The sequence below is a fragment of the Triturus cristatus genome, chromosome 12 (assembly GCF_964204655.1).
Source record: "Triturus cristatus chromosome 12, aTriCri1.1, whole genome shotgun sequence".
NCBI classification, from domain to species: domain Eukaryota; kingdom Metazoa; phylum Chordata; class Amphibia; order Caudata; family Salamandridae; genus Triturus; species Triturus cristatus.
In genome coordinates, this window is record NC_140595.1 from 126,643,726 (window position 1) to 126,668,010 (window position 24,285).

The 24,285-nt window shown below is 43.2% G+C and overlaps 1 protein-coding gene across 1 annotated transcript in view; it reads right to left on the bottom strand.

The window, feature by feature from the left end:
• Window positions 1-4,344, bottom strand: part of LOC146772863 (intelectin-1-like) — a 157,355-nt gene extending 153,011 nt beyond the window's left edge. Inside the window, exons 1-2 of the mRNA XM_085637038.1 lie at window positions 4,322-4,344; window positions 3,569-3,696 (exon numbers count right to left, since the gene is read on the bottom strand). Of these exons, the coding sequence (XP_085493164.1) occupies window positions 3,569-3,696; window positions 4,322-4,344 (151 nt within the window). The remainder of the gene's footprint in view (window positions 1-3,568; window positions 3,697-4,321) is intronic.
• Between the last annotated feature and the right edge of the window lie 19,941 nt (window positions 4,345-24,285).

Here is a 24,285-nt window from a genome sequence, read left to right on the forward strand (position 1 = left end):
TATGAAATTTGGTGGAAAAATACTTTCAAGCACCATTACATCATGTAAAATGTAATGGAGATTGAAACCTGTAATCTTAGATATAACAACCTACATCCAAACAAACATGGGCTAAAATTCTTTACAAATATATATAGGTTTCTATGTTTCCAAAAGGTGTAACAACACATTAGCAACAGCTAAATGAACATTAATAACAACATTTAGGTTTAGTAACGCATTCATGAGTATAACTTACCAGTCTCCACTCCACCAGGGATTCCTGCCAAGCCTTCGGGATATAGGATTTGCAAGACCTTCTCCTCCCAGGGAAAAGGTAAAGGGGTCTGGGAGATGCACCACATGTCCTCTGGGCCACCAGGTGACGCTTAGCGGCCAGGAAATGTACTCACCCCTGCAGCTCTTTCCACCTCTTCCTAATTTCCTTCTGTGTGCAGAAGTTGTTTGCTACGGCATTTACTTAGGCAACTATTCTGGTTTACATTTGCTTTTTCTGAGGTATGGTTATATTTTGTACTTGGGCTCCAAACAATTGTGGCTAGACTCTAATAATTTCATCAACCATGACTCACAATTCTCCCTCTATAAAATGAGGATTTCTCCTCCCTACCATTATCAAATGAAAATTTCATTGAATTTAATTTTATGACCCACAAAAAAATAAATGTCAGAAGAAAATAAAAACAATAAACAGAGAATACCTGAAATCACTGACAAACATTCTGCTTGACAATGTTGCACTGCAGAGGAATGGCAAAGGATCATGATCTGAAATGGAGTGTTTTTATAGAGTGGTATGCAGGTGAAAAGAATTAGCCAAAACATATCAGGTGAATGATACTAGCATCCATCCAAAGACCACAGGAATAGTACAATGTTGAATGCATTCCACAAAGGTATCACTCCATCGTCAATTTGCCGCTAGACCACCACCAGCACTACAGTGAGATCTAAATAGCTCAGCACAATCCTGCCACCCTTACGGCCAGAGACTTCTGCTGCGTTGACAACTGTGAGCCGTTCACGTGACAGAAAACACTCTGTCAACACAGACGGTGGTTCAGCCAGTGCAAATCTAAATACAGTGGATGCGGGTACTTGTACACTCTGCCACAGCTGGATGACGGGAGTCCCACCAAGATCTAAATTAGGCCCCAAGTTTACATTAAAATGCAGTTTTTGGTTTGCTTATAATTTTGGCATACAGTAACATAGTCTGCATACAAATATTCCATTCCATAGTGCAATTGAGTACGTTTTTGCAAGTCAAAATGTATGCAGATCTGTCTGATAGGTGAGGGGAAATAAATGTGGTTTTATGTCAATGACCTTAAGGAAATGTTGCCGTCTGTTTCAGTAAAACCACTAACAGAATTACACTAGGGGTGGGCGTAACGGGTGTAATTCTTACTAGCCTAATTAGAAGAGTACTCAAGCACTAAGCATTATTTTCTGCAAAATTCACCCTTGCTTTCAAAATGTGCCCAAAATGCATTTTGTGCTAAAACAATAGCACTAAATCTACAGGACACATATAGCAGTAGCCAGCAACCGCTCACTCTCTCTTAGTTTGTTTTCCTGTGCTACTGTGGTAGGAATTTTGCCCCAGATTACCCTTAAATATTCAAGATGGAGTAATCGCATAATTTGGGTATTTCACATCACAAGAGTAATGCTTAATTTCTGAAATTAGACCAATTACTCAGCGTAATTAAAATTTCTCCCAGTCGTTCATTACACCAAACTTGGCATGAAGTTAGAACTTTACTCACAGGATTTCCTTCACTAAGTCTGATGTAAAGGCATTCAGTTGTTTTTGAGACATCTAGGTTCCAAAAAGAGGCAAGTGTGACTTAGACTGGGACTTTTATGTATCTTGACCACTTATTTTTGGGTAGTTCACGCACCTGGGTCAAGAGTATTTTCCTCTGCCATTGAGTGGGTGTTCTAGGAACCAATTCTGGGTCTGCGAACCAGAGGGTGTTGCAATGGCACAAAGATTCCTGTTGTGTCTGAAATTACACAAAATTATGCATGGTGCCCATGTTGTGCAAATCAAATTAAAGATGGCATACATGGTGGGACAGCACCCGCTGATCCCACTGGCTGATGGGGAAAGGGGGAGACACAAATGGGCACTGCAGCCCTCAATATAAAAAAAACAATTCTTTTATTTCAGGGTTTGTAGACCCTGAATATAGTGACATAGTTGCAGTCCCCAAGGCACCCCCACGGGTTGTAGATGGTCAGACAGCTCCTTGGTCAATGAATCAGTCCAGGGTGGAAGGTCTGCCACAAACTAATTGAAAAATAATGCACCTGATAGGGAAAGACCATAATGTAAATCTGTAGTTAAAAAATTAATCTGAAAAGTGTATGCCATTCCCCAGTAATAGTTAGCTGCACAAACCTTAATTTGCACTATATTTATTACCTCACACTATTGCTTATAACAAATAATAATACTTAACAACACATTGTCATTAAGTAGCAGCACATATTCAAACAAAAAACGAATACTGTTACAACAGAGATGTTAGTTATAAAGTCAGTGTTCCAGTGATATGTAATGTAACCAGTAATGCCACCCATGAGATTGATGATATCACATCATACATTTGCATCTCATGAATCTGAGATATTCCTGTATTATTCAAAGATAAAAATAGCATATTATACACTGTACTCTCACACATATGTACAAAGCTTGTCTTCATAAAACTTAATGTCAGCAATAGCAAGGTTAGAGTAAATGAGAATGTTGGTGTTGAACTGTAGTTGTCTAGTATCTATGATCAAGACAGAAAAGACTATTGTTCACATGTAAGAAGTATTTTAGTGGTCATAAATGGCTGGTTGAGCCATTTAAGAGCACAAAAATGCTTTAACAGTTACACAAAACACAAAACACAAAATGCAATTCAGTAGCATGTTACTGAATCACAATTAGTGTTTAAGTTTCGGTATTTGGAAGGGGCGTGTTTAGGGAATCCCTTCCACATAACAAATCTGAATAGGATGTATAAATGTTTTATGACTGAATTATGGTTACAAAACATTAATATTTTTCTGACACCTTGACGGCACACCTTCCTCTTTAAGAATGAATTGTTTTTTAAAGCAGGCAGTGTTGCAATGGACAACCGTCTACTCCTAAAAAATGAAACCACAAAGTTTTATTTTTTATTTTTAAACGCATCCAATTTTCCTTTAAGGGAAACAGGCTGCATTTGTTTGAAAAATAATGATTTATCAAAAAACAATCACAGACATGGTGGTCTGCTGACCTCAGCAGGCCACCATCCCTGTGATGGCTGCAATTACTAATGAGTCACAGATTGTGACTTACCTCATTAATATGTATGAGGTAGGTCTATTTGTGACCCTCTAGGAATCACTAATGAAACTCAAAAAGTTTCACACAATAGGAATACTAATTTCCTAATTTTGATTCAGAGAGAATTGCAATTAGGAAATCAGTATTCCCAATGTTAGTGTATCTTGCCCCTAGTGAGTGTTGATAAAGGAGAGCTACCATAACTAGAGTCTGACACTTCTTTCTCCTCACCTGTTGAGCTTCTTTCATTTTGCTTTATCTGTAGGCAACTGCGGTAGTCCTGATCATCTGACTGTGAGCTCCAAGAAATGGAAATCAAGACCAGCAACAAAACACAGGCCTTCATTTTGCAGCTATGCCTGTTGGAAATTAAAAATAACATGATTGGCAAAACCAAAAATGCTAAAACTGCTTACGCAAGATCACAGTTGCATGAATATCGTAATTTACAATACATAAAATACAATGTGCTTTGTTTTGCATTGCTGTACATTTACAACAGTATATACATATAACTATATTCACTGAAAAAACTAAAGATTACAGAAACATTAGAGATAAGCTCACATTTCACTTATATAAAACCAGTGAAATTCAGGAGTTATGATTACTTGAGCTAACTATAATTTGCGTCCCCACAATGCACTGCTTATGACCTCACATATTACATCACTTATGACATGGTCAGTAACATCACTGATGACATCTCAAATGACATCACTGATGGTATCTCAAATGATATCACTGATGAAATCATCCAGCGATTGTGAGGTTTTCTAAAAGGTTTTTGTGTGTTAAATGTATATACTAAGGTACCACAAAAGTTAAATAATTATACTTTGTGTACTACTGAGTGATTCCTTTTTTTAACATAGTTTATGTGAGTCTGTGTGTGACTGTGTGTATCCATGTGTGAGTGGGTGTCTGAGTGACTGTTATGTTGTTATGTTATGTTAACATCATTTGCTATAGCGCTCGACTCACCTTGGGGCATCTCGACGCTTCATCGGATCCTAACCAGAGGTGCCTACCATGTGGATTCAGAATAGGTATGCTTTTAGTGATTTCCTAAATTTACAGTATGTGGAGGTGGATCGCAGGGCCAGTGGAAGTTTGCTCCAGTGCCTTGGACCAAGATATGAGAATGCTTTTCCCCCATGTGTGTTTGGCAGAGACGAGGGACACACAGTAAGGCTTTGTCACTTGATCTGAGAGTGTGAATCGGGGCATAGGCCCTTAACTTTTTTTGAAGATACAACGGGCCTTTACCTTTTAAGGCATTATAGGTGAGGCAACACCTGTACAGGTGTGTGAGTGGCTGTATGGAAACAAATATATAAAAAATAAATAAAAATAAAGTCTAGGTATATATGTGGGTGTCTGAGTAGCTGTGCAGGTGACTTAGTGGCTTTGTGAGTGACTGTATTGTGAGTGAGTGGGTGTGTCAATTGCTATTATGGTGGGTGAGCGAGTGGCTGTATAGGTGGATTAGTGGGTATTTAAGTGACTATATGGGTGAGTGAATGGGTGTCTCAATAACTGTATCAGTGAGTGACTGGCTGTGTAAATGGCTGTATGAGTGAGTGGCTGTTTGAGTAGCTGCTTGGCTAAGTGAGTTGTTTTGAGTGGCTGCATGGAAGAGTAAGTGTCTGTGGGATTGGCTGTAAAGGAGAATGAGTGGCTGTGTGAGTGGTTGCATGGATGTGTGAATGGTTAATGAATTGGTCATGTTAGTGTGTGAGGGAGTGTGAGAATGGTTGTATGCTTGAGTGAGTAGCTCTGTTGAGAAGCTGTGCGGATGAGTAAGTGGGTGTGTGAGTGGCTGTATAGGTTAAAAACTGGATGTGTCAGTAGCTGTATGGGTGAGTGTGGGGCTGTGTGAGTCTCTGTATGGGTGAATGAATGGTTGTATGATCAGACTGTGAGTGAGTGGGTGTCTGAGTAGCACTATGGATGAGTGAAGGGTTGTGCGAGTGCTTGTATTGATCTGTGAATGGATGTGTGAGTCCATGGGTATGTGAGTGAAGAGGTTGTATAAGGGTGTGGTGAGTGTGTGAGTGCTTCTGTGATGATGTCATCAGTGATGTAATTTGAGACATCACCAGTGCTGCCACTGACCATGTCATGAGTGATGTAACATGTGAGGCTATAAGCAGTGCAGTTCAGTGCAGGGGCTTAAGTTATATTTAGCTCAGGTAACTATAACTACTGAATTTCACTGGTTGTGTATGAGTGAAATATGAGCTTAACTATAACATCTCTCTAACCTTTGTTTTTTTCAGTGAATTTCTAAGGTTTTTTAAAATTTGATTTCATAACTATAATGTCCCGTTAAACTTTGATTTTTCTAGGCCTAGGCGTCAAATTCCACTCTTCTAACAGAGAATACAGCAGTTCTGTGGAGAATGTGGGGTTGCAAATAAACCCTGCAACTGAGCATATTTTTCTGCGCGGTCGACAAGCCATTTTGCATGCGTAGAGAGTGCGACAAGACTTTATGGGTGCTCGCCAGCAGCCGAGCAACCCTCAGCAGCCAAGGGGAGGGAGTTCATCCCCAAACAGTAGTGTGCCAGGAAGCCCCTTTGCAGAGTGGTGGAGAAAGGTGGTGGGGCCTCCGACGAGGTCTCAGCAAACCAGCTGTGGAGGACTTAGTTGTCACACCAATATGGGTTCTTGGCCCCCAACAACCCTCAGAAGCCAGGGCCTGTTGATCCCCCTGGCAGTAGTACACCAGGAGGCCCCAGTGCAGAGTGGTTGAATCTCAGCATACCGGCTGTGAGGGACTTACTTATCGCAACAATAGGGATTCTTTGTCACCAACAACCCTCAGCAGCCAAAGGGAGCTAATCCCCCATCACTTTTGCACCACGTAAAGGAGTTCATGTATGACGCAGGGCTCTCATAAAGATTTATCCAGGGAAGTATCTAATTTGTACACCTCCTGAGGTGAGGCACAAAGAGGAGAAATATGATAAATGAGGCCCTTTATGGCATTTTGGCAGAGGGTAGCTCCTGTGCTGCTCTATGCCAAAGTAAAAGGGCCAGAATGCACATATTTAATCAATATGGTGTGTTCCTGTCTTTTTTGCCTGCGCTGGCACCATTTTGGCAGCCAAGCCCCAATGTTGGCACCCTTGCACCAGGCAGGATTGTTCTTGTGCAATAATGGCCACCTTCCTGCACAAGAACAATCCTGCGAGGCATTTTTCTCTTTCTATGTTTGTTGCAGAATGCAGCACACATGGCAAGAGAAAATACGTGGAAAAATAAACATATTTCTTTTCGTTATGCCTCACCTTTGGAGTCGTACGGATTTGACGCTTCCCCAAGTTTACATCACTTTGTAAATCTGAGGCAGCATCAAATTCCATGGGTGATACATTGGAAAATCCACTGCAACACCAATGGAATGCCTCCTGGGCGCAGAGTAAGGTGATGCAGCAATTTGGGCTGTATAGCTTTAGTCATGATTTATGAGGCTACTCAAAACCACCTAGGGTGGCTTTGCGTGGCATCATAAATCGTAATCATTATGACAGCCCAGCATCATGCATGTACCACTTTATGTGGGGCAAAAGTGGCACAGGTCTCTCATAAATAAACCCCTATGTGTATTAAAGTCTGTGTTTTAATTAGGAGTAGATGTGCATTACAGAAGTTGTCTGTCTCCATTCTTAATGTTTCTCACAACAGCTTCTTTGGCCCGTATCACTCATTCGCATTTTGATCTATATTCACCATCCAACAGATCATTGACCTACCTGCCATCACTACCTACCATAGCTGCATGTATGTGCATAAGGATCAAACATATGCTCCAATATTGCAATAGCTAGCATTAGCTGTAGCTAAATGAGTTTGAAAAGGTAAAGTGTATGAATGACAAAAATATTCCATTTGTCTCTAAAGGCTTTGGTGCCATTTAGCTTTTGAAGACCGGTATGTTATCTTATCTTTTGTACTGGTAAGTATAGTGCAGACAGCCATGCTTATGAATTACCTCATGCACATAGATATAGCCATGTTTTAAAGTGAGCTTGCAACAAATCATGACTGGGGTGTCAACCAATTCAGTCAAGTATACAAAACTCTCAAACTTTGTAACTGCTTGGATATATATAGTCAGTCAGTCAAAGAACTTTATTCAGTCAATATGACCATCAAAGTGCAAAAGTACAAAGTAGTGGATCCGCCAACACATATAATGCCTTATTAAGTTCAACAAACAAAGTTAACTGACAGTTAAAACCATAGCATCGTCGTTAAAACGAATAAAATAAATTTAAAATTGGGGTGTTGGGTGGGAGTATATCAAATAATAGGCTCACACTTAATGAGGGTTCTTCGGAATTAACATAAAAGTGCAAAGACATATGCTATAAAAAACATTGTTAAAACCATAAGACTAATATGTTATGAGCAAAATGAAACCATAATCCAACTAAGTCGCTCCATCAAATAGAGCAGCTAGGTTTACAGGAAATTGATTGATGAAGAACTTTATACATATAGGAGATGATCGAGACAGAAGTATACGCAGTAAAATACTCTCAGAGATGTAACCTTGTGGTGAAATAGAAAAGACAAAAGTACAGGTGCATATAGTGCAGGGGTACCATATTACATGCATATTAAAAAGACCAGTGCCGACACTGCTTGCAGTATGAATCTCCTAACGTCATTAAAAGAAAAAAGAAGGTTCAAATGAGACGGACAAGGAATACATAGCAAGATAGATCAGCAACATTGCCTTAAACCAGAGAGACCAAAGAGTTTTATGCATATAATTCTTGTGCAAAATCGCAATACCATAGTTGTAAGTCTAGATGCTATTGGTATGTGTGGCTCTGGCTATGGTTAAGAACTAATGGGTTGACAACCCCACAGACAAGAATAAAAGAACTGTATAACTGTATATGATTTTAATTTTGTATATTGTATTTGTATTATTGTTTTAAACATGTGTACTGACTATTTCAAACTGAAACACAGTCCGTCTATTTCTAACAAATGGTGAAAGACTTAGATTGTAACCGATTAAAGGAGGTAAAGGAAGATATCTTCCTAAACATAAAGTGGCCAGAAGTACAAACTGTCATCACCGATTTTGTCAATAAATTTTTAATATTTTTTATACATTTGGTTTTGTGCTTGCATGTTCTCTAATGATCTGATCTGAACCAGAGGGCAACATTAGTATTTGAATACAATTGTATTCTAGGAGCGCATTGCTTCCTCCTGAATGCTAAAAAACCAATAGGGACTCTATTGTTTTTGAATAAGAACTATTGGGGACAGGTATCTAATTAGAAAGCTACAGAACATGGTTTAGCCATTATTTAATCTAAGCCTACTGATGTACTACATTTTCCCCAGGAACTTGGCCACTGCACAAGCTATTAGTGTCCTGGAGTCTGTTTTTAAACTACGTAGCACCTCTTGGTGGCATTGATGACCCATCTGCCTACAGATGGGGGCTAACCATTTGAGCCTCAGGATTTTGTATAGCGGACAAGCAAACATGCGTTTGATCGTCTCATGGGCTTCTGGACAAAGAGGGTAGCAGCATAGTGCGTCAGTAGCTCCTTGTTGCCAGGTCACTGTGAACGTTTTCAGAGGGAGGGTACCAAATCTAAATTGAATGTATAACTTTCTATCATTCGGGATGGTGATGACCTCCATATACTGCTCGTACACGCTTAATAGCTTGGATTCAAAGAATTCTGATGTAAGACAGCCGCATGTTGACCTAACATTTCTCTGATCCACCCAATTCCAGTAGCAGGTCTTGACATAGTCTCTGCTAGGGAGTAAGCAAATGTCAGGCTCAGCCCACAGATTCCCCAGGTCTACTGCAGAGAGGAGCATCTGGATGTTACTGAACACCCAATTGTTTTAAAATGGTCTAGGACAAAAACCTCATCAAGGGCTGCCACATAGTGGATAAACTTAGGTGTTTTTTTCAATCTTAACCAAAAGAGAAGGGGACGAAGTCTTGCTTTGTCCACTATAGTGGATCTGCCCATGTCAAACCTTAGGGGAGGAAGCGGGGTACTCAGTGGGAGAGAGCAGAGCGACCTCAGAAATGTATTTTCTGTACGGAGAATGCCCTCTAAGTTGTCGAACCCCCAAAGTTCGGCCCATAAAGAGCTGAACCCCCCTCCCCTTTCTGGTCATAAATCTGAAGCAATGCTGCTATCGGCCTTGTTTGCGAGGCCCTATGTTCCTTTGTTAATGCCCCTGTGGTTCTCCTCTGCTGAAGGATTCGTTTTGACATATGATGTTCCCAGGACATTTTATCTTCAAGGGTTATACCCTAATAATCGAAGGTGTTCACTCTCTCCAGAGGGCCCCCCCAACAGCAATTTGCCCTTGAATGATTTGTGGGGATTTATCAGCATAAGCTTGGTTTTCGAGGTGTTGACCTCCAGTCCTCTCAGTCCACAGAAGGCCATGAAACGGTTGAGTAGCAGCTGGAGTTTTTGAGATCAGTAGTGTGTCATCTGCAAACAGTAAAGTTGTTATTTTTACTTCCCCCATTGTGGGGGCATCTGCGTGGACTTCGGCTAGGTACTTCACCGCCCCATTTATAAAGAGTGATAATAGGGTGGGGGCTAAGACATATCCCTGCCGTACCCCTCTGGCAACTTTTATTCGGTCTGACAGCTGCCCTTGGTCCCCCCATAGCACCCTTGAGTAGTTGTCCTCATGTAACAAATTAGAAGCGCCAGGATGTCATGTGGAAGCCCAAGATCGCGTAGAACCTGCCATAGTGTGGGCCTGGGTATGAGATCGAAAGCTGACTTTAAATCGATAAAGTGTAAAGGCTGCCATGTTCTATTGACACTGTCGTCCAGGCCAACAAGGTAAAACAGAATACTTGATCGATGGTGCTGACTTTCTTCCTGAACCACGCTTGGAAGGGGGATAGTATGTTGTTTACCTCCATCCAATCAGTGATTTTATTAAGTAGAGCACAGGAGAAGACCTTCTGTACACCATCAATTAAGCTGATTGGCCTATAGTTGGAGGGTAGCGAGCGATCTCCCTTCTTAAATACAGGGATGACCTCGGCTCCTTTCCATGACGGAGGTATCGGAGCCCCAGCAGCAATTTTGTTTGCTAATATCAGGATGTAGTTAGACCAATTTGGGATGTTGTACAGGAAAACATCTCCAGGTATGCCATCAGGGCCAGAGGCGTTGTTTTTAACTATGGTGTGAATACTTAGCATTTTCTCAGCTTGGGAGAATAGGTCGCTGAAGGTCTTGACCCTATTATGTTCCCCGGGGGAGCCTTCGGGGTCCATCACTTCCAATCCTGTGTAGACTGCTGTGAAGTGTTCAAACCAAACAGCTTCAGAGATGTTATTTGTTGGTGGTTTGAATTTCTCAGCATCACTTCTTGTACATGTACATACATAGCAACCTAAACTGCCAGGAGTCTTTCCTTTGGCAGGCATCACAAATTTGGAGCCAGCGATTCTTGGTCCACTCCTTTTTTGCTTCCACCTGCGCTAACTTGTAAAGCTTCCTGGCCAGTCGTAGCTCTTATTGCAGCTGCAAGCTCAAGCCGCAATTTCTTACATTTCAGATTAAACCAGGATAATAAAGAGTTATCAGATGTCTTCTTATGATGTGACTTTGGGAGGCTGAAGTGAGAAGTTAGCTCAATAAACAAGGACGTATGGGTTGTTGTGACCGCCGAAAGATTGCCCCGCTGAGATGTTAAAGCACTAAGTTTAATGGTGCTATCCAGGTGTGCTTGCTTTATAGCTTCGGGTTCGCAAGTATTGATAGCTAAACGCGCCCATTTGAAGCGCCTGTTGTTGTTCGTAGGGCATATCTCCTTGGTTGAAAACTTTGCATCAGAGCTTTTGGTGTTCACGGTCCCGATGCTGGTCAGAGTGAGATCAAGGGTGTTGTGATCGCTATCTGTAGTTTCGCCAACTGTCATATCCAGCACATCGGGCCATAATCTCAAATCTATTAGCACATAATCAATTCAGCTCATATTGTCAGTTCTATTGAATGTGTTGGCCCCCTTCTTATCAGATAAAGAGCGGCCGTTTGCAGCCCTAAGTCCATACTCAAGAGTTAGGGCTTGAAGCTGTAAAGCAGTTTGGGTCCATTTTTGTATTGGTTGGAAATCAAGCGAAGTAACATGCCACAACTCGTCTACTTTGCCACTGTCTGTTAAATCTTCTATGCCCATCGGTTCGTAGGTGGTATCTCCCACTATAATTAACGGGGATGAGGTCTCTCTTTCCTCAAGGCAGTCTTCCAGAGCTTGTATAGTTGGCGATCTGGATCCCACCTTCACTCTGCGGGCGTAGACATTATAGATTTCCACCCCCTCATCGTTCCTGCCCCTCAGTTTGACCGCAAGAATATCGGGGCTGCTAGTCTTGATCTCCGTAACAGCACATTGTAGATCGATCTAAATCCAGGTCACCAACCCCCCTGCCGGTCGTCCCGGTCTACTCTTAACCGCTAGACAGCTTATTGTGATGTAACCAGGAATGAAAACAGGGGCAGTAGCCCATGTTTCCTGTAGGATGCAGATGTCGAAGTGCTCTGTATACTGGATCCAATGGGGAATTCCATCTTGGATCTTAGTCCTGCCACATTCCATGTCAGTATGCGAAGTTTAGATGTCGATTCCTCTGGGCTATTTCTTGCTAGTTGGGAGTCCTCCGTTATACTGCTCATCTGTGGGAAGACAGAGCATACTTCCTGATCTAATCCTAATCTTGTCCATGGTGAGTTGCTGGACATGGTCTGAGCTGGATCTGACATCTCCCTCAAAGGATACTGGGACTTCATTGGTAAGTCGCTTGTTAGGTCACCAGCCATGTTAGACTCGAAGGATGGCATCACTACCTTGGCTGGGTGGCGTGAAATTGTAGGGGATGCAGTATCATGCCCCATCTGTCAGTCATTTTGGGCCAAAGATGAGTCGGTCCCCATCAAGATGTCATGCCTTCTACATGCTTTGAGCTGGAACATAGCAGGGGATTGTATTAGATCTGTATATTGGTACATGAGGGTGAGCACAATCTTGCTTCCAACACTATAAGGGTATGTGCTAAGGTCTCGTTTGTTAGATATAGTTCGATCAAGTCAATTGGTGAGGTGTTAGAGCTTAGTCTTCCCTGATGACAGAACTGCAACCTCTTATTTTACGGATCCAGTGGATTGATTTGTTAACCAACGAGTTGTTGTCTTCATAGTTTGCAGAAGATGGTGACATTTCTGGTACATTGATCATATAGATGCTCTTGGAGGGGGATCGGCCGTGATCATATCTTGAACTATGAAGGTGCCCTATCTCGGCTGAGTTTCTATCGTTTATACCCACTGGGTCCAGGCCCTTTGGGTTTACCTGTCTCAACTGCCACGTTTGAATAGACATAAGAAGCACTGGAGTATTTGAAGACTTTGGGGCAACACTAGACCCTAGCGATTTGTCCTGTCTCAACTGCAAGCTCAATGGCTGAATGGGAGTCTCCACTCTAAGGTGTTCTTTATCCACAAGTATCTTAACCTGTTTGGTGAGGGCTACAATTAGTGATTTTAGAAGAGCAACTTCATCCCTGAGATCAGTGATTAGCCTATAGGTATCCGTCCCTAATATTGTAGGCTCAACTAGGTGACCCTCCCCCTCCTCTCAGGGGACTCTATCTCAGGGACCTGGCGTTCTTCAGCTAAAATTGCAGATGAGGGCACCCTACTTACTTCATCCTATCTTCCCATTGTGGTATCAGGTAGCCATGGAGTAGTGAATAACGATTAATTATAGGAACATTAAAAATCATATTACTATCGACTATCTCAACTACTTCTGTAGTGTCTTCAGTTGGGGTTTTGTCTGCCACTTCAGTTGAGGAGGGGACTGTCCCTGCTTTCGTAGGAGCCTTCACTATTTCACAATGGGAACAATAATCTAGTGCCGGAACCATGATCATAGCACTTCGCGTAGTGCGCCTATTAAATATGGACGGAATTCATTTAGATGGGTTGGAATGTGTACTAGGGAGAGGATCAAGTGCGCTAGAGGGTTGCAAAGTGCCTAGGGCAGCTACATTTGGAGCCGGTTCCAAGAAGTAATGACATTCTTCCAAAAGGTCATCGATTCCATTGAGAACACAATTGGTAGCACTGAGTTTGTGGGTCATCTTAGTTTTACTGACTTTCCTGCGTGGTCCCTCGTTCATCCCTCCCCCATCTTTTGCAATGGCCTTCCTTTTCCCCATAGAAATAGATCAGTTGACAACAACGCTATGGTGTTTGGACCTGAGGGTAATCTAATAATATTGGTCAACCGTGCCAAATAGCATTAAATGTAGCTCCTGAACAGGGACGCCAACGCGGCAGCTATAAACAGGGTAGCCTTATGACAAATCTTAAAGTTGGGGCGAGATACCAATCGGGGCAGCAGCAAATATTGTATTTTTAACTCACAGTTTTTGTGTTGAGTTTGAGTATGGAGTCCCATAGAGACTTAACTTGGAAGTGGAATGCAGAGACCATAAGCCAAGGGGGTTGGCCTTGCCCTGCCTCTTCCTGTTGATGACGGGTGCAGTACGGGCTTTGCCCGGGCGCTTCCCTTGCTGTGAGATAGCAGCAGCGCTTTTGAGCACGTTGGCGACTCCTCCCCCTCCTGAGAGACTGGTGACTTGTGGGGATTGGAGTCCCCTTTGCAGGCAACACAGGAGCAACAGGCACAGAAGAAAGGCATCCCGTCAGCAGGATAGCAGCAGCACTTTGAGCTCGCTGGCGACTCCTCCCCCTCCTGGGAGACTGGTGACTTGTGGGGATTGGAGTCCCCTTTGCAGGCAACACGGGAGCAACAGGCACAGAAGAAAGGCGTCCCGCGCGGCGGGATAACAGCAGCACTTTTGAGCGCTTTGGTGGCTCCTCCCCTTTGTGGGAGACTGGTGACTTGTGGGGATTGGAGTCCCCTTTGCAGGCAACATGGGAGCAACAGGCACAGAAGAAACACCTTTTCTTTTGAGGGGGCACTTAAAGAATGGCTATTCCTATGCACTTGAGCAAATGCCTGAAAGGAAGAAGTGAAAACACCAATCCATAGCATAATTTACATAAGGAGCGCTTTCACTTTGGCACTGATAAGCAGTGGCAAAGTCCCCAAAGCATCTAGACCAGCAAAATGAAACCCAACACACAGCAACAATACAGGAGGCACATGCAAAAAGACAGGGGAAAACCACGCCAAGGATGCCAGATCTAACGCGTGTCCACTCCAGCTGAAAAGTGGGGCGAACTACCCACCATCCTGGGAGTTCTCTTCACTAAGGCGGAAAAATATAGACAGACCATCAGCATTGGCGTGTTCTGTACCAGGGCGTGTTCTGCCATAACGTCCATCCCTTGTAGGGAAGTGGCCCACCTCAACAGTTTTGGGTTCTCACCCCTCATTTGCATCAACCATCTGAGGGTCCTGTGGTCGGTCTGAACCCAGACGTGCATCCCAAACAAGTAGGTCCTCAGCTTCTTCAGTGCTCAGACCACAGCAAAAGTCTCAAGCTTAATTGTACTCCACCTCTGTTCCCGCGGAAGGAACATCCTACTAATGAAGGCTACGGGTTGACCTAGGCCCCCATAATTTTGTTGTGAGAGAACAGCCACTACACCATGCTCTGAAGCATTTGTCTGCACTACAATTTCTTTTGAGAAGTTGGACGCCTTGAGCATGGGCACCATGCACATTGCAGATTTCAGGGCATCAAAAGCTTTCTGACAGGTGACAGTAACGTTCACCTTCTGGCACTGCTTCCTGAAAGTCAGGTCAGTCAAGGGGGCAACAATGGTGCCATAGCCCTTGACAAACCTCCTGTAGTACCCGGTGAGACCTGAAAAGGCTCTCACCTCTCTCTGGGTCTGGGGGGGCTCCCAAGCCAGGATGGTGTCAGTCTTAAGTTGTAGGGGTGTCACCTGGCCGCTTCCCACCTGGTGCCCTAATACACCACTGATCCCTGCCCAATTTGGCACTTGCTGGCCTTGATCATGATGCCTGCCCTCTGCTGGGCCTTCAACAGTTCCCAGAGGTGTTGCAGATCTTCCTACTAAGTGGCACTGACCATTGTGATGTTATCCTTGTAGTTGACCCTAAAATCTAAGCCAGGGCGGGTAACTACGCTCCGCCAGCGTAGTTTACGTAGTTTTGCCTACTCCGCGTTCCGTTGCGAACGCAGAGTTTAGGCAAAAGTACAACTCCATGGCGGAGTGTAGTTAGCCGGCCCCTACACCCTCCCAAAGTAATTATAAAGTAATTAAAAAGGCACTGGCTGCTTCCTCCTCGCCATGGCCACTCTCCTTCCTCCTCCTCTCCGTCCTTCATCACTGATAGTCCACACAGAATCAGAGTTCTGGGGTGGCACCAGGTGTGGCAGCCTTTGGGACCAAGACCAAGACCAAGACCACTGGGCTGGCCCAAGTGCTGTTTGAGGGCTCAATCACCCCTAGTGCCACCATCTTGGAGACTTCCTCCTTGATGCTAGATTTTACCCTGTCAGTCAACTTGTACTTTTTTTTTTTACTGAAGGACTGTCCTCAGGGTCCACATCATGGACACACCACTGAGTGACACCTGGGGTTAGGGAGAACAGAGTGTCAAATTGCCCCAACAACTGGCGGCAGTCCCTTTGCGGTTAAGGGGTCAGGGTGGGGGAGAGGTTTACACTCTCCACTGACCCATCATGTTCCTTGGCAGATAGGTGGCCGGGTAGAGGCTCAGCCTCCTCTTCCATTTCCTCATCTGTGTCCACTTGTCCTGGAGAGCACCTGGCTCTACTGGAGCCATGACCCACACTTTCTGGCCAGGATGAAACTCAATCAGAGTGGCATTCTGATCATACCAGCGTTTCATCTGCTCCTGGTTGGCTTCCATATTCAACTGAGCGAGTTGCCTAAAGCGCTTTGTCTGGTTTCTGAAGGCCAGTATGCAGCTGTAATGTAAATAATCTAGGGCAACTTCAAAACAATAAAATTCTCACAACATATCAGAATAAAAAATAATAGTGACACTAGTAGTTAGAAAAATACAAAATAACTTTATTCAAACTTCATAATTATTGTAATAAATATAAAACACATGATAAATCTAGTCATACAGAGACCGACATTTGTACAACATCCTAACTACAATCATTCATCACACATTCATACTACACTCTGTTATTCATGTTGATATACATGATCTATTTGAAAAATAGTGCGGATCACAATTAGATCACAAATAATATAGCAAAACATTTCAATGAACACATGATTATTAAGGTGGTTTCCAATATATCTCTACGCGCATTTCGGCAGACCACTGCCTTTATCAGGAGTTCCACCATCGAATGTTGTGCTCTGTAATGACAATATATACCTCACAATAAGAATGTATATACTAGTGTCACTATTATGTACAAAGTGGTATATTTGCCTTATTTAGTCTACTAATTATACAAAAATGGATAGAAACTCACATCCTTTTAATAACGAAAAGAGCCTTACATATAGACACATATTATCAAGAAGTGCAAACATGCATACAGACTTGTAGATTTAAAATGTGTGCAACAGACACAAGTTCCAAATAAGGAATACATCACCAACATTCAAAAGAGGGCAAACAAATGACCCCTTACCAGAGTATTGAAAAATATCCGCAGAGGAAAACGTAGAATAATGAGTATAATTTTTTCCAAGGTCACACCCTGCTGGAAAAAATACAGTGACCAAAGCAGACTTAGAATGGATCAACATAACGGTTTAGGGAAAAACACGTACGATATATGTACTGATATATAAGTACTGATAAATGGATGGTGCAAATGCTTACCAATTAAATCATAGATGATGGATACCTTAACACGATCTAGAACCAGCAATTATCAATTTGCGTCTTAACTCATCATATGAGGATAAAATATTAGTTGTCTGGAGTACTGGCGAACATAGACATGATACCCATTTTTAACCTATCTAAAAAATCTCTTACAGACCCTAAAATCACACTACTTTCAAAGGGTCTCTCATTTGTCCCTCACACCAGAGTGGATACTTCTGAAATGTTCCAGGATGAAAAAATTATTTGAAAATAGACCAAGTGCCACCGTCTATGAAGAGAACAAATCGGGCCTTCGTCCTGTGTCCATTTTCACCCCTACCCTGGACCAAGTTGGTCCAGAAGTAGGCATCTTTGAATCTGTCGTAATAACCAAACTAAAAGATATTACAAAGTATGTTCCGAAGCCTATCCCTAATCTGCAGAGAGAGGAATTAGATGCCCTCAATGATTTGAAAAATCTGAAAAACATCACAATGAAAAGTTGTGACAAAGGTGGTGGGATTGTTATTTTAGATACTGATACATATATCACCAACATGTATACCCTTTTAAACAACCCCAAACACTATAGAAAGATTACTACTGATCCAACTTCTAGAGTCCAATGAAAAATACGCATTCTTACTAGAAATGCAGTAGAACAGGGGATCATTTGTCAACAGGAAAGTGACTATATGAATGTTTCGGCACCCCATATGGCCAGCGTCTATGGGGTCCCAAAGATTCATAAGGATAGTAACAATCCTCCCTACAGACCCATCGTCACCACAATAGGGTCAGCCACTGAACATATATCTAAATATATTGATCAAATACTGCGACCACACATACCTAAAACCTTATTGCATGTTTGAGACCCGAAAGATATGATTAAAAAAATAGAAGGTTTGCATTTTAACAGACACAGATACACTTTGGTATCCTTGGACATTGAGTCCTTGTACAGCAACATTCTCCAGCTAGAGCCCCTCTCAGCGGTAGAATGGTTCATTTTAACCTACTCCGTTGAATGTGATGCACCATTCATCATTGACCTATTAACTATTGTGCTTGATGAGAACACTTTTGAGTTTAACGGCAACCTTTTTAAGCAGATCAAAGGCAGATCAAAGGCGTCAGTATGGGGGCATCATATGCCCCCACGGTAGCCAATATTTACATGGCATATTTTGAGCATCTTTTCATATCCAACGAAGTAACACCTTTTTTCGAGTCGATATGTCAATGGTCACGATATATCGATGATATTCTGTTTATTTGGAGAGATGACCCTGAGAAGCTTAAAGATTTTTTGGAATGGATTAATTTATGTGACACTAACCTGCGTTTTACAGCTAACATCGGAGACCGAAGGATAGAATTTTTAGTCATTGAAATAAAAGATGTAGACTCTACACTTGAGGTGGATCTCTACATAAAACCCACCGCCTTCGACCTAACTGCACTAGTGTACATGATTTTGATCTTAGGGCGATAGCCATGAAACAGAAATTCATGGATCGAGGCTACCCTAGGAGACTAATAAGAGAAGCATATAAAAAGGCTCGCTTTTATGATCGTGACTATCTACTACAAACTAACATCAAGAAGGACCCTCCCAAATTGGTTTGCGTCACAAGACATTCTCCTTTTAATGAGAAAATTTGACAAACCATTAATGCTCAGTGGCATTTACTAAATGTCAATGCTGAACCGGGTATGGCTCTTCCATGCCCAATGTATGCACACAAGCGTAACAAAAATCTGAGAGACCTAGTTGTTCACTCCAGACTACAATCTAAACCTCCGTTTATACAAAAAACTATAGGCGGAAGTCTATAGGTTCGCCTTAACAGTCACTATGTCCCATAATTTGCATGGTAATCTTGCACTAGAATGTCTTGTGTTAAATCCATGGAGATGTTTTATCACATACTAGTCTCTCCTCTCTTTGTTTATTATGGATTTGGATTCACATGATTTTGTTAAGGCTCAGATGCCTCTGTCCAATATCGGGTAGTGCAACATCTGCACACCATTGGGTTCAATTCCCTTTATGTCCGCTGTGGCATTAATATCATCGTTTTTTACTTTCTGCCACTGTATTTACATTGTATTTATGATCCTTATCAATTTTTAGCAACTCGGTAGGAAGATGGAAAATTTTGACCTTTTTGATCAGCTTTAACGCTCAGATTTCAAAAGGTATCATGCTTCACTTGGGATCTATACTATACTTATATGTATTACTCGTTTCAATATGGCCGTGCCATGCACTGCCATCCACTGGTTACCTACTTTGCTACCTTCTCTAATTTCAGTCACGTGACCATTTTGTATTCAAATTTAAAAGCGCCTCTGTTTAATATCGGGTAGTGCAACACACGCACACCTTTGGGTCCATTCCTGCTGTGACATGGATAATATTGGTCTTTGCATTTTGTCATTGGATGTATGCTGTGTTTACGATCTTTATCAGGTTTTGACATATTGATAAGGAAAAAAGGAAATTCTGTCCTTCTTGGATCAGTATCTAACGCTTAGATTCCCTAGGTGTCACATCTCACCTAGAATATAAACTACACCCTTTTGTTTCACATCTCACCTGGAATCTAAACTACACCCTTTTGTTTCACCCATCAAAAGATGGCCGCGCCATTTACTGCTACCCCCTGGTTACCTTTTTTCCACCTTGTAGCGATGGTTTATCGCTTTAAGTGGGTTCGTGGTCCATGACTAGAACTTGTATATGGAATTGAAATGTTGTTACTTGAAACGGGGAGTCTGGGGGACATTATCCGTTGTACTGTCAGAGCTGCTTGTCCTTGATGTATTCAGTTCCTTTGGAATAAATACCTAAGCTACATTTCACCGCGTTTCTACTTCATCATTCTCTCGTGACTTCTGGGAGGTTCCTACACAATTTTGGCGACGATTTGGGAATAACTTTATTCTATAAAAAAAAAAAATTAAAAAATCCTCCTTTGGTTTCTCAGACTTCGCAGGATGGAGCAGGTGGAGTTGTCTCTCGTGATCATGATAACATCTGTGAGCAAACCCCTGAAGGTGTGGAGTTAAAGGATGGGCAACATCAGGGAGTGAGTAGTGAATTGGATGCACAGGGTAAAGAGCTAATCAATGATTGCACCACTGGGGGCAAAGTCAGCAGGTTTGGTAGGTGTATCACTGCCCCCAGGAAACTTGATGATTTTCAATTTTACTCATCGCGCCCTCAACTTTGTCGTGGGCTAGTAGTAGCATAGAAGGTAACTGAAGGTTTCTGCCTTCTTTTGTTGTTGGTGTCATCCTGGGCTTGCAGCAGACAACTAATATGTTATCCTCATATGATGAGTTAAGACGCAAATTGATAATTGCTGGTTCTAGATCATGTTAAGGTATCCATCATCTACGATTTCATTGGTAAGCATTTGCACCATCCATTTATCAGTACAGATATCGTACTTGTTTTTCCCTAAACCGTTATGGATTCTGGGGTGCCCTTATAAGTCCCGAATATATGGTATACTATGTACCCAGGGCATAGGTACCCCAGAGGCCTACCAGGGGCTGAAGCATGTATTATGCCACCCCTGGGCAACCTTCCAAAATGACACCACAGCACTGCTACAGCAGCCTGAGTGAGGTGGTGCAGGCACCCCTTACTGAGATATAGGTTCACTATATCTCACCCTATCACTACACATATAAACCTATCAGTCACCCCTATGGCAGGCCTTATCAATCCTGAAGGCAGGGTGCTTGGTTCTGTGTGAGAGGGTGCCCATGCATGAGCAGAGCCCCTCTGCAGCCTTCGGAATCTATGCTCCGAGGTTGTCTGTGATGCAGCCTGACCATATACTCTTAAGTGCATTATAACTAGGGCTCCCGGTTTTATGGTATTTATTTTTTTGCCATTTCCGTCTGTATTTATCCATATTTATTTTTGGGGCATTTTTTCTGTATTTATCCACATTTATTTTTGCCACAAGCAAAAGACGACGCTACAGCTAGTATTTTTCCACATTTATTTAAATTGACAATTTTATTCGTTTTCTAGTACAATATAGGCTATATTGTACTAGAAAACAAATAAAAAATTTAGGACAAAAAAATGATAGATCTTGGATGGCTAATTAGTGGGCTGTGCTGCTTTGTCGTTCTCGCTTTCCTTCCTGCTTGACTATGTATCCCTTACTCCTAAAGGCGATGCAACAGCTCCAAAAGATTGTGCTTCAAATCAGATGGAGTTTCTTGCTGTGCGAGATAACAAAGCTGACAAGCCGCACCCGAGTACTTCACAGGTCTTTAAAAAGACCATTCACATGTTAATGAGGCTTTGTTGTTTATTTCACCCCTTTTTACCAGACTGGGGCAGTGTCTACCCCCTGTGAGAGTTGCCTTTTACACGGGACACGGGTGGGAGCTGCATACTCTGACCTTCAGGGGCCCATATCCACCTGAAGTGACTCAGTGGCGGAGAGGGGGAATTTTCCTCAGGTGACGTTGGTAAACTTTGCCTGACGTTTTAGAAGGCAGCATTTCCTAACTTTCCGGGCACATTTGTAACTAAACACACCAAGTAAAATAAGCCACTATCTCTGCCCCTTCAAACATCCTTAAAACAGCAAGACATTGTGACCAAACGCTGCTGATACCAGACTGCACCTATTAGTGCTCTGACAGATTGACAAATATGACGCCGCCCATGTTCAGGCTCGAGGCATGATGGCACAGGCGTATTAGCGCAGTGCCATGTCCCTTGTGATCAAAAGATTAATTTACCTCTGGTCTTCCTCCATCAAACTCCACCACTGTTTATGTCCCTGTCCTCCCGTTGGCAGTGGCACCTGTAGTGCAACCCTTGCTATTGTTTTTACTTTTAATTTCGAGTTAGGCTCTTAAATTTGCACCCGACATTACCAGCGGAATGTTTCCTTGTTCTCTGCAGTAGGCTGGGCTGAAAGGGGCCTGTTGAGTGACGAGCCTGATTTATCACCTCAATTTGCTCCGAAAGGATAAGATGCCATGAGCAGAATAGCTTCATTGCAAATTGATTCATCTCTCCACGCTAACCCAACCAGTGTACCTTAAGTTCATGCATCTTTTCCGCATAATTGAGATAGGGCTTTACACACACGAACGGCGCCAACACCTGCTCTGCCAGCCAGAGCATATGTTGCTGTGGGCGTGTGATTGTGATGAATGGGCGCACGCGCCCACAGCTGAGTCGAAGAGTCCTTTTCACTGCCGCCTAAATTGGACCAATAAGTACTGTTCGGTCTTCGGTCACGGTGGCGGCCCGAGGCTCATTTTGGAGAGTCTAACAGTTCATTTCCTTCCAACTCGTAAAATAGCTTAATGGGGGGGGGAGAACAAACAGCATCGCACCTTCACTCATGAGCCGAAGGCGAGAAGGTGAGACATGGTCGTGCGCCAGGCTGACGAGCTGGCTGCACGATACTTGATGAGTTTGTTCAGTAAAGACACGCATCTCCTGCTATTCATCTTATTTTATGAATAGAGACAGCGGCAAATAATTGCTGGAGATGGCACAGAGTAACAGCTCCGGCTGCTCATGGTTGCAGAAGAGCTGAGGGGGCCCCCCTTCATGTACTGAAGACTGGGGGCCCCCCCGCATCGCGGGGGCTGCGGGGGTGTATGTTACGCCCCTGCAATGGCTGACTGACCTTCATGTTTGTGCAGTCAGTTGCTGACTTTTGTGCATACATCAGAGGCATGCTCGTTGTTTGGTGGATGGCATTCGAAGTGCCCCGTCGGTAGAAAAATACCCGACGGCAGCGTGGCCAAATTTGCTAGTATTTTGCCGTTTATAAATATAAATACAGACAAAGGAAATATAGATTTCCGTCTGTATTTATATGTAGAAATCCGTAAAAACGGAAAACCGGGAGCCCTAATTATAACCTAGCGGTAAATGCTAACTTTGGGATGGCTGCATGGCAACATGTCGTGTTTGGTGTCAAACCCCTTGGAATCATACCCCCACACCAGTAGCTGGTGTGGGAGTATGATCTCACCGTTCTAGAGGGAGAGACATGACAGCACCGGTATACCCAGTAGCAGCTAACAGAGCCCGGGCATCACAAAATGGATGCTGCCAACCACAGACACAAGTCTGGCCTCCTGATGCTGACCGAAACTCCAGCAGGGAAGGCCTGGACAATAGGTTTCCTGTCACAGGGAGGTGTTACCACCTCCCAGACAGGCCTTAGTGGATTGGGGCTGGGTGGGTGCACTCCAAGAGTGCTTTGAAGTCCTACACTGGGGGCACATTTTGTGTCCCTGTGCATAGTCTAGCTCAAACCGGTTGCAGGAGCTACCAGCCCCTGCTCTAGCACAAAACTGGACAAAGGAAATGAGTGTAGTCACCCCTCTTTCCAAACGGGTCCCCAGAGTTAGTCCAACCCCTTCCTTGGGTATAAAAAAGGAACCCCTGAGTACAGGACTTTAGATTACACCTGGACGAAACTCTGCTATAGAAATCCCGGAACTTCGACAATTTACATGACTAGATGACTAAAGAATCTCCCTTGGAGTAAAGGAGTTACTCCCTTGCTTGGCAGGCACCAAAGACGCATCTGCCGAATACTTTGCAGCCCAGGAGGTGGGTTTCCAGACTTCCCAGAGGTTGACCCGAGTCCCCAGGAAAGCTGAGACCCGTAACCCTTGTGGGTACCGTAGAAGCAGAACCCCTGGACAACATGCACATTTGCAAGTGCATCCGCTTCTCAACGTTTTTTGAGGCTGTGTATTGGGTTACTTGTAGCCCAGACCCCAAGCACCTTTTCCACTGAGATTGCTGACCTACACTCCACGAGTGTTCCGTGAGCCCGCCCTTTGTGTGTTCGCTCAAGTCTCCTTCGCGATCCCTGGTTCGTCGACTGGTTGGACACTGTGAAGGCAACTCTTATGTCAATTGGGCTTCCCTGGTTGCTCCAGATGTGCCCTTACTCTCCATCACTTGGGGAGTCCCCTGGACCTTGTTGGTCCGCTCCGAAGCATCTTTACTCTTCCTTGCTGTTGCCAAGGCTTGTTGTGTCCAATCCAGGCACCGACACTGCAGCACTAGACATCCTTTGTGGGAC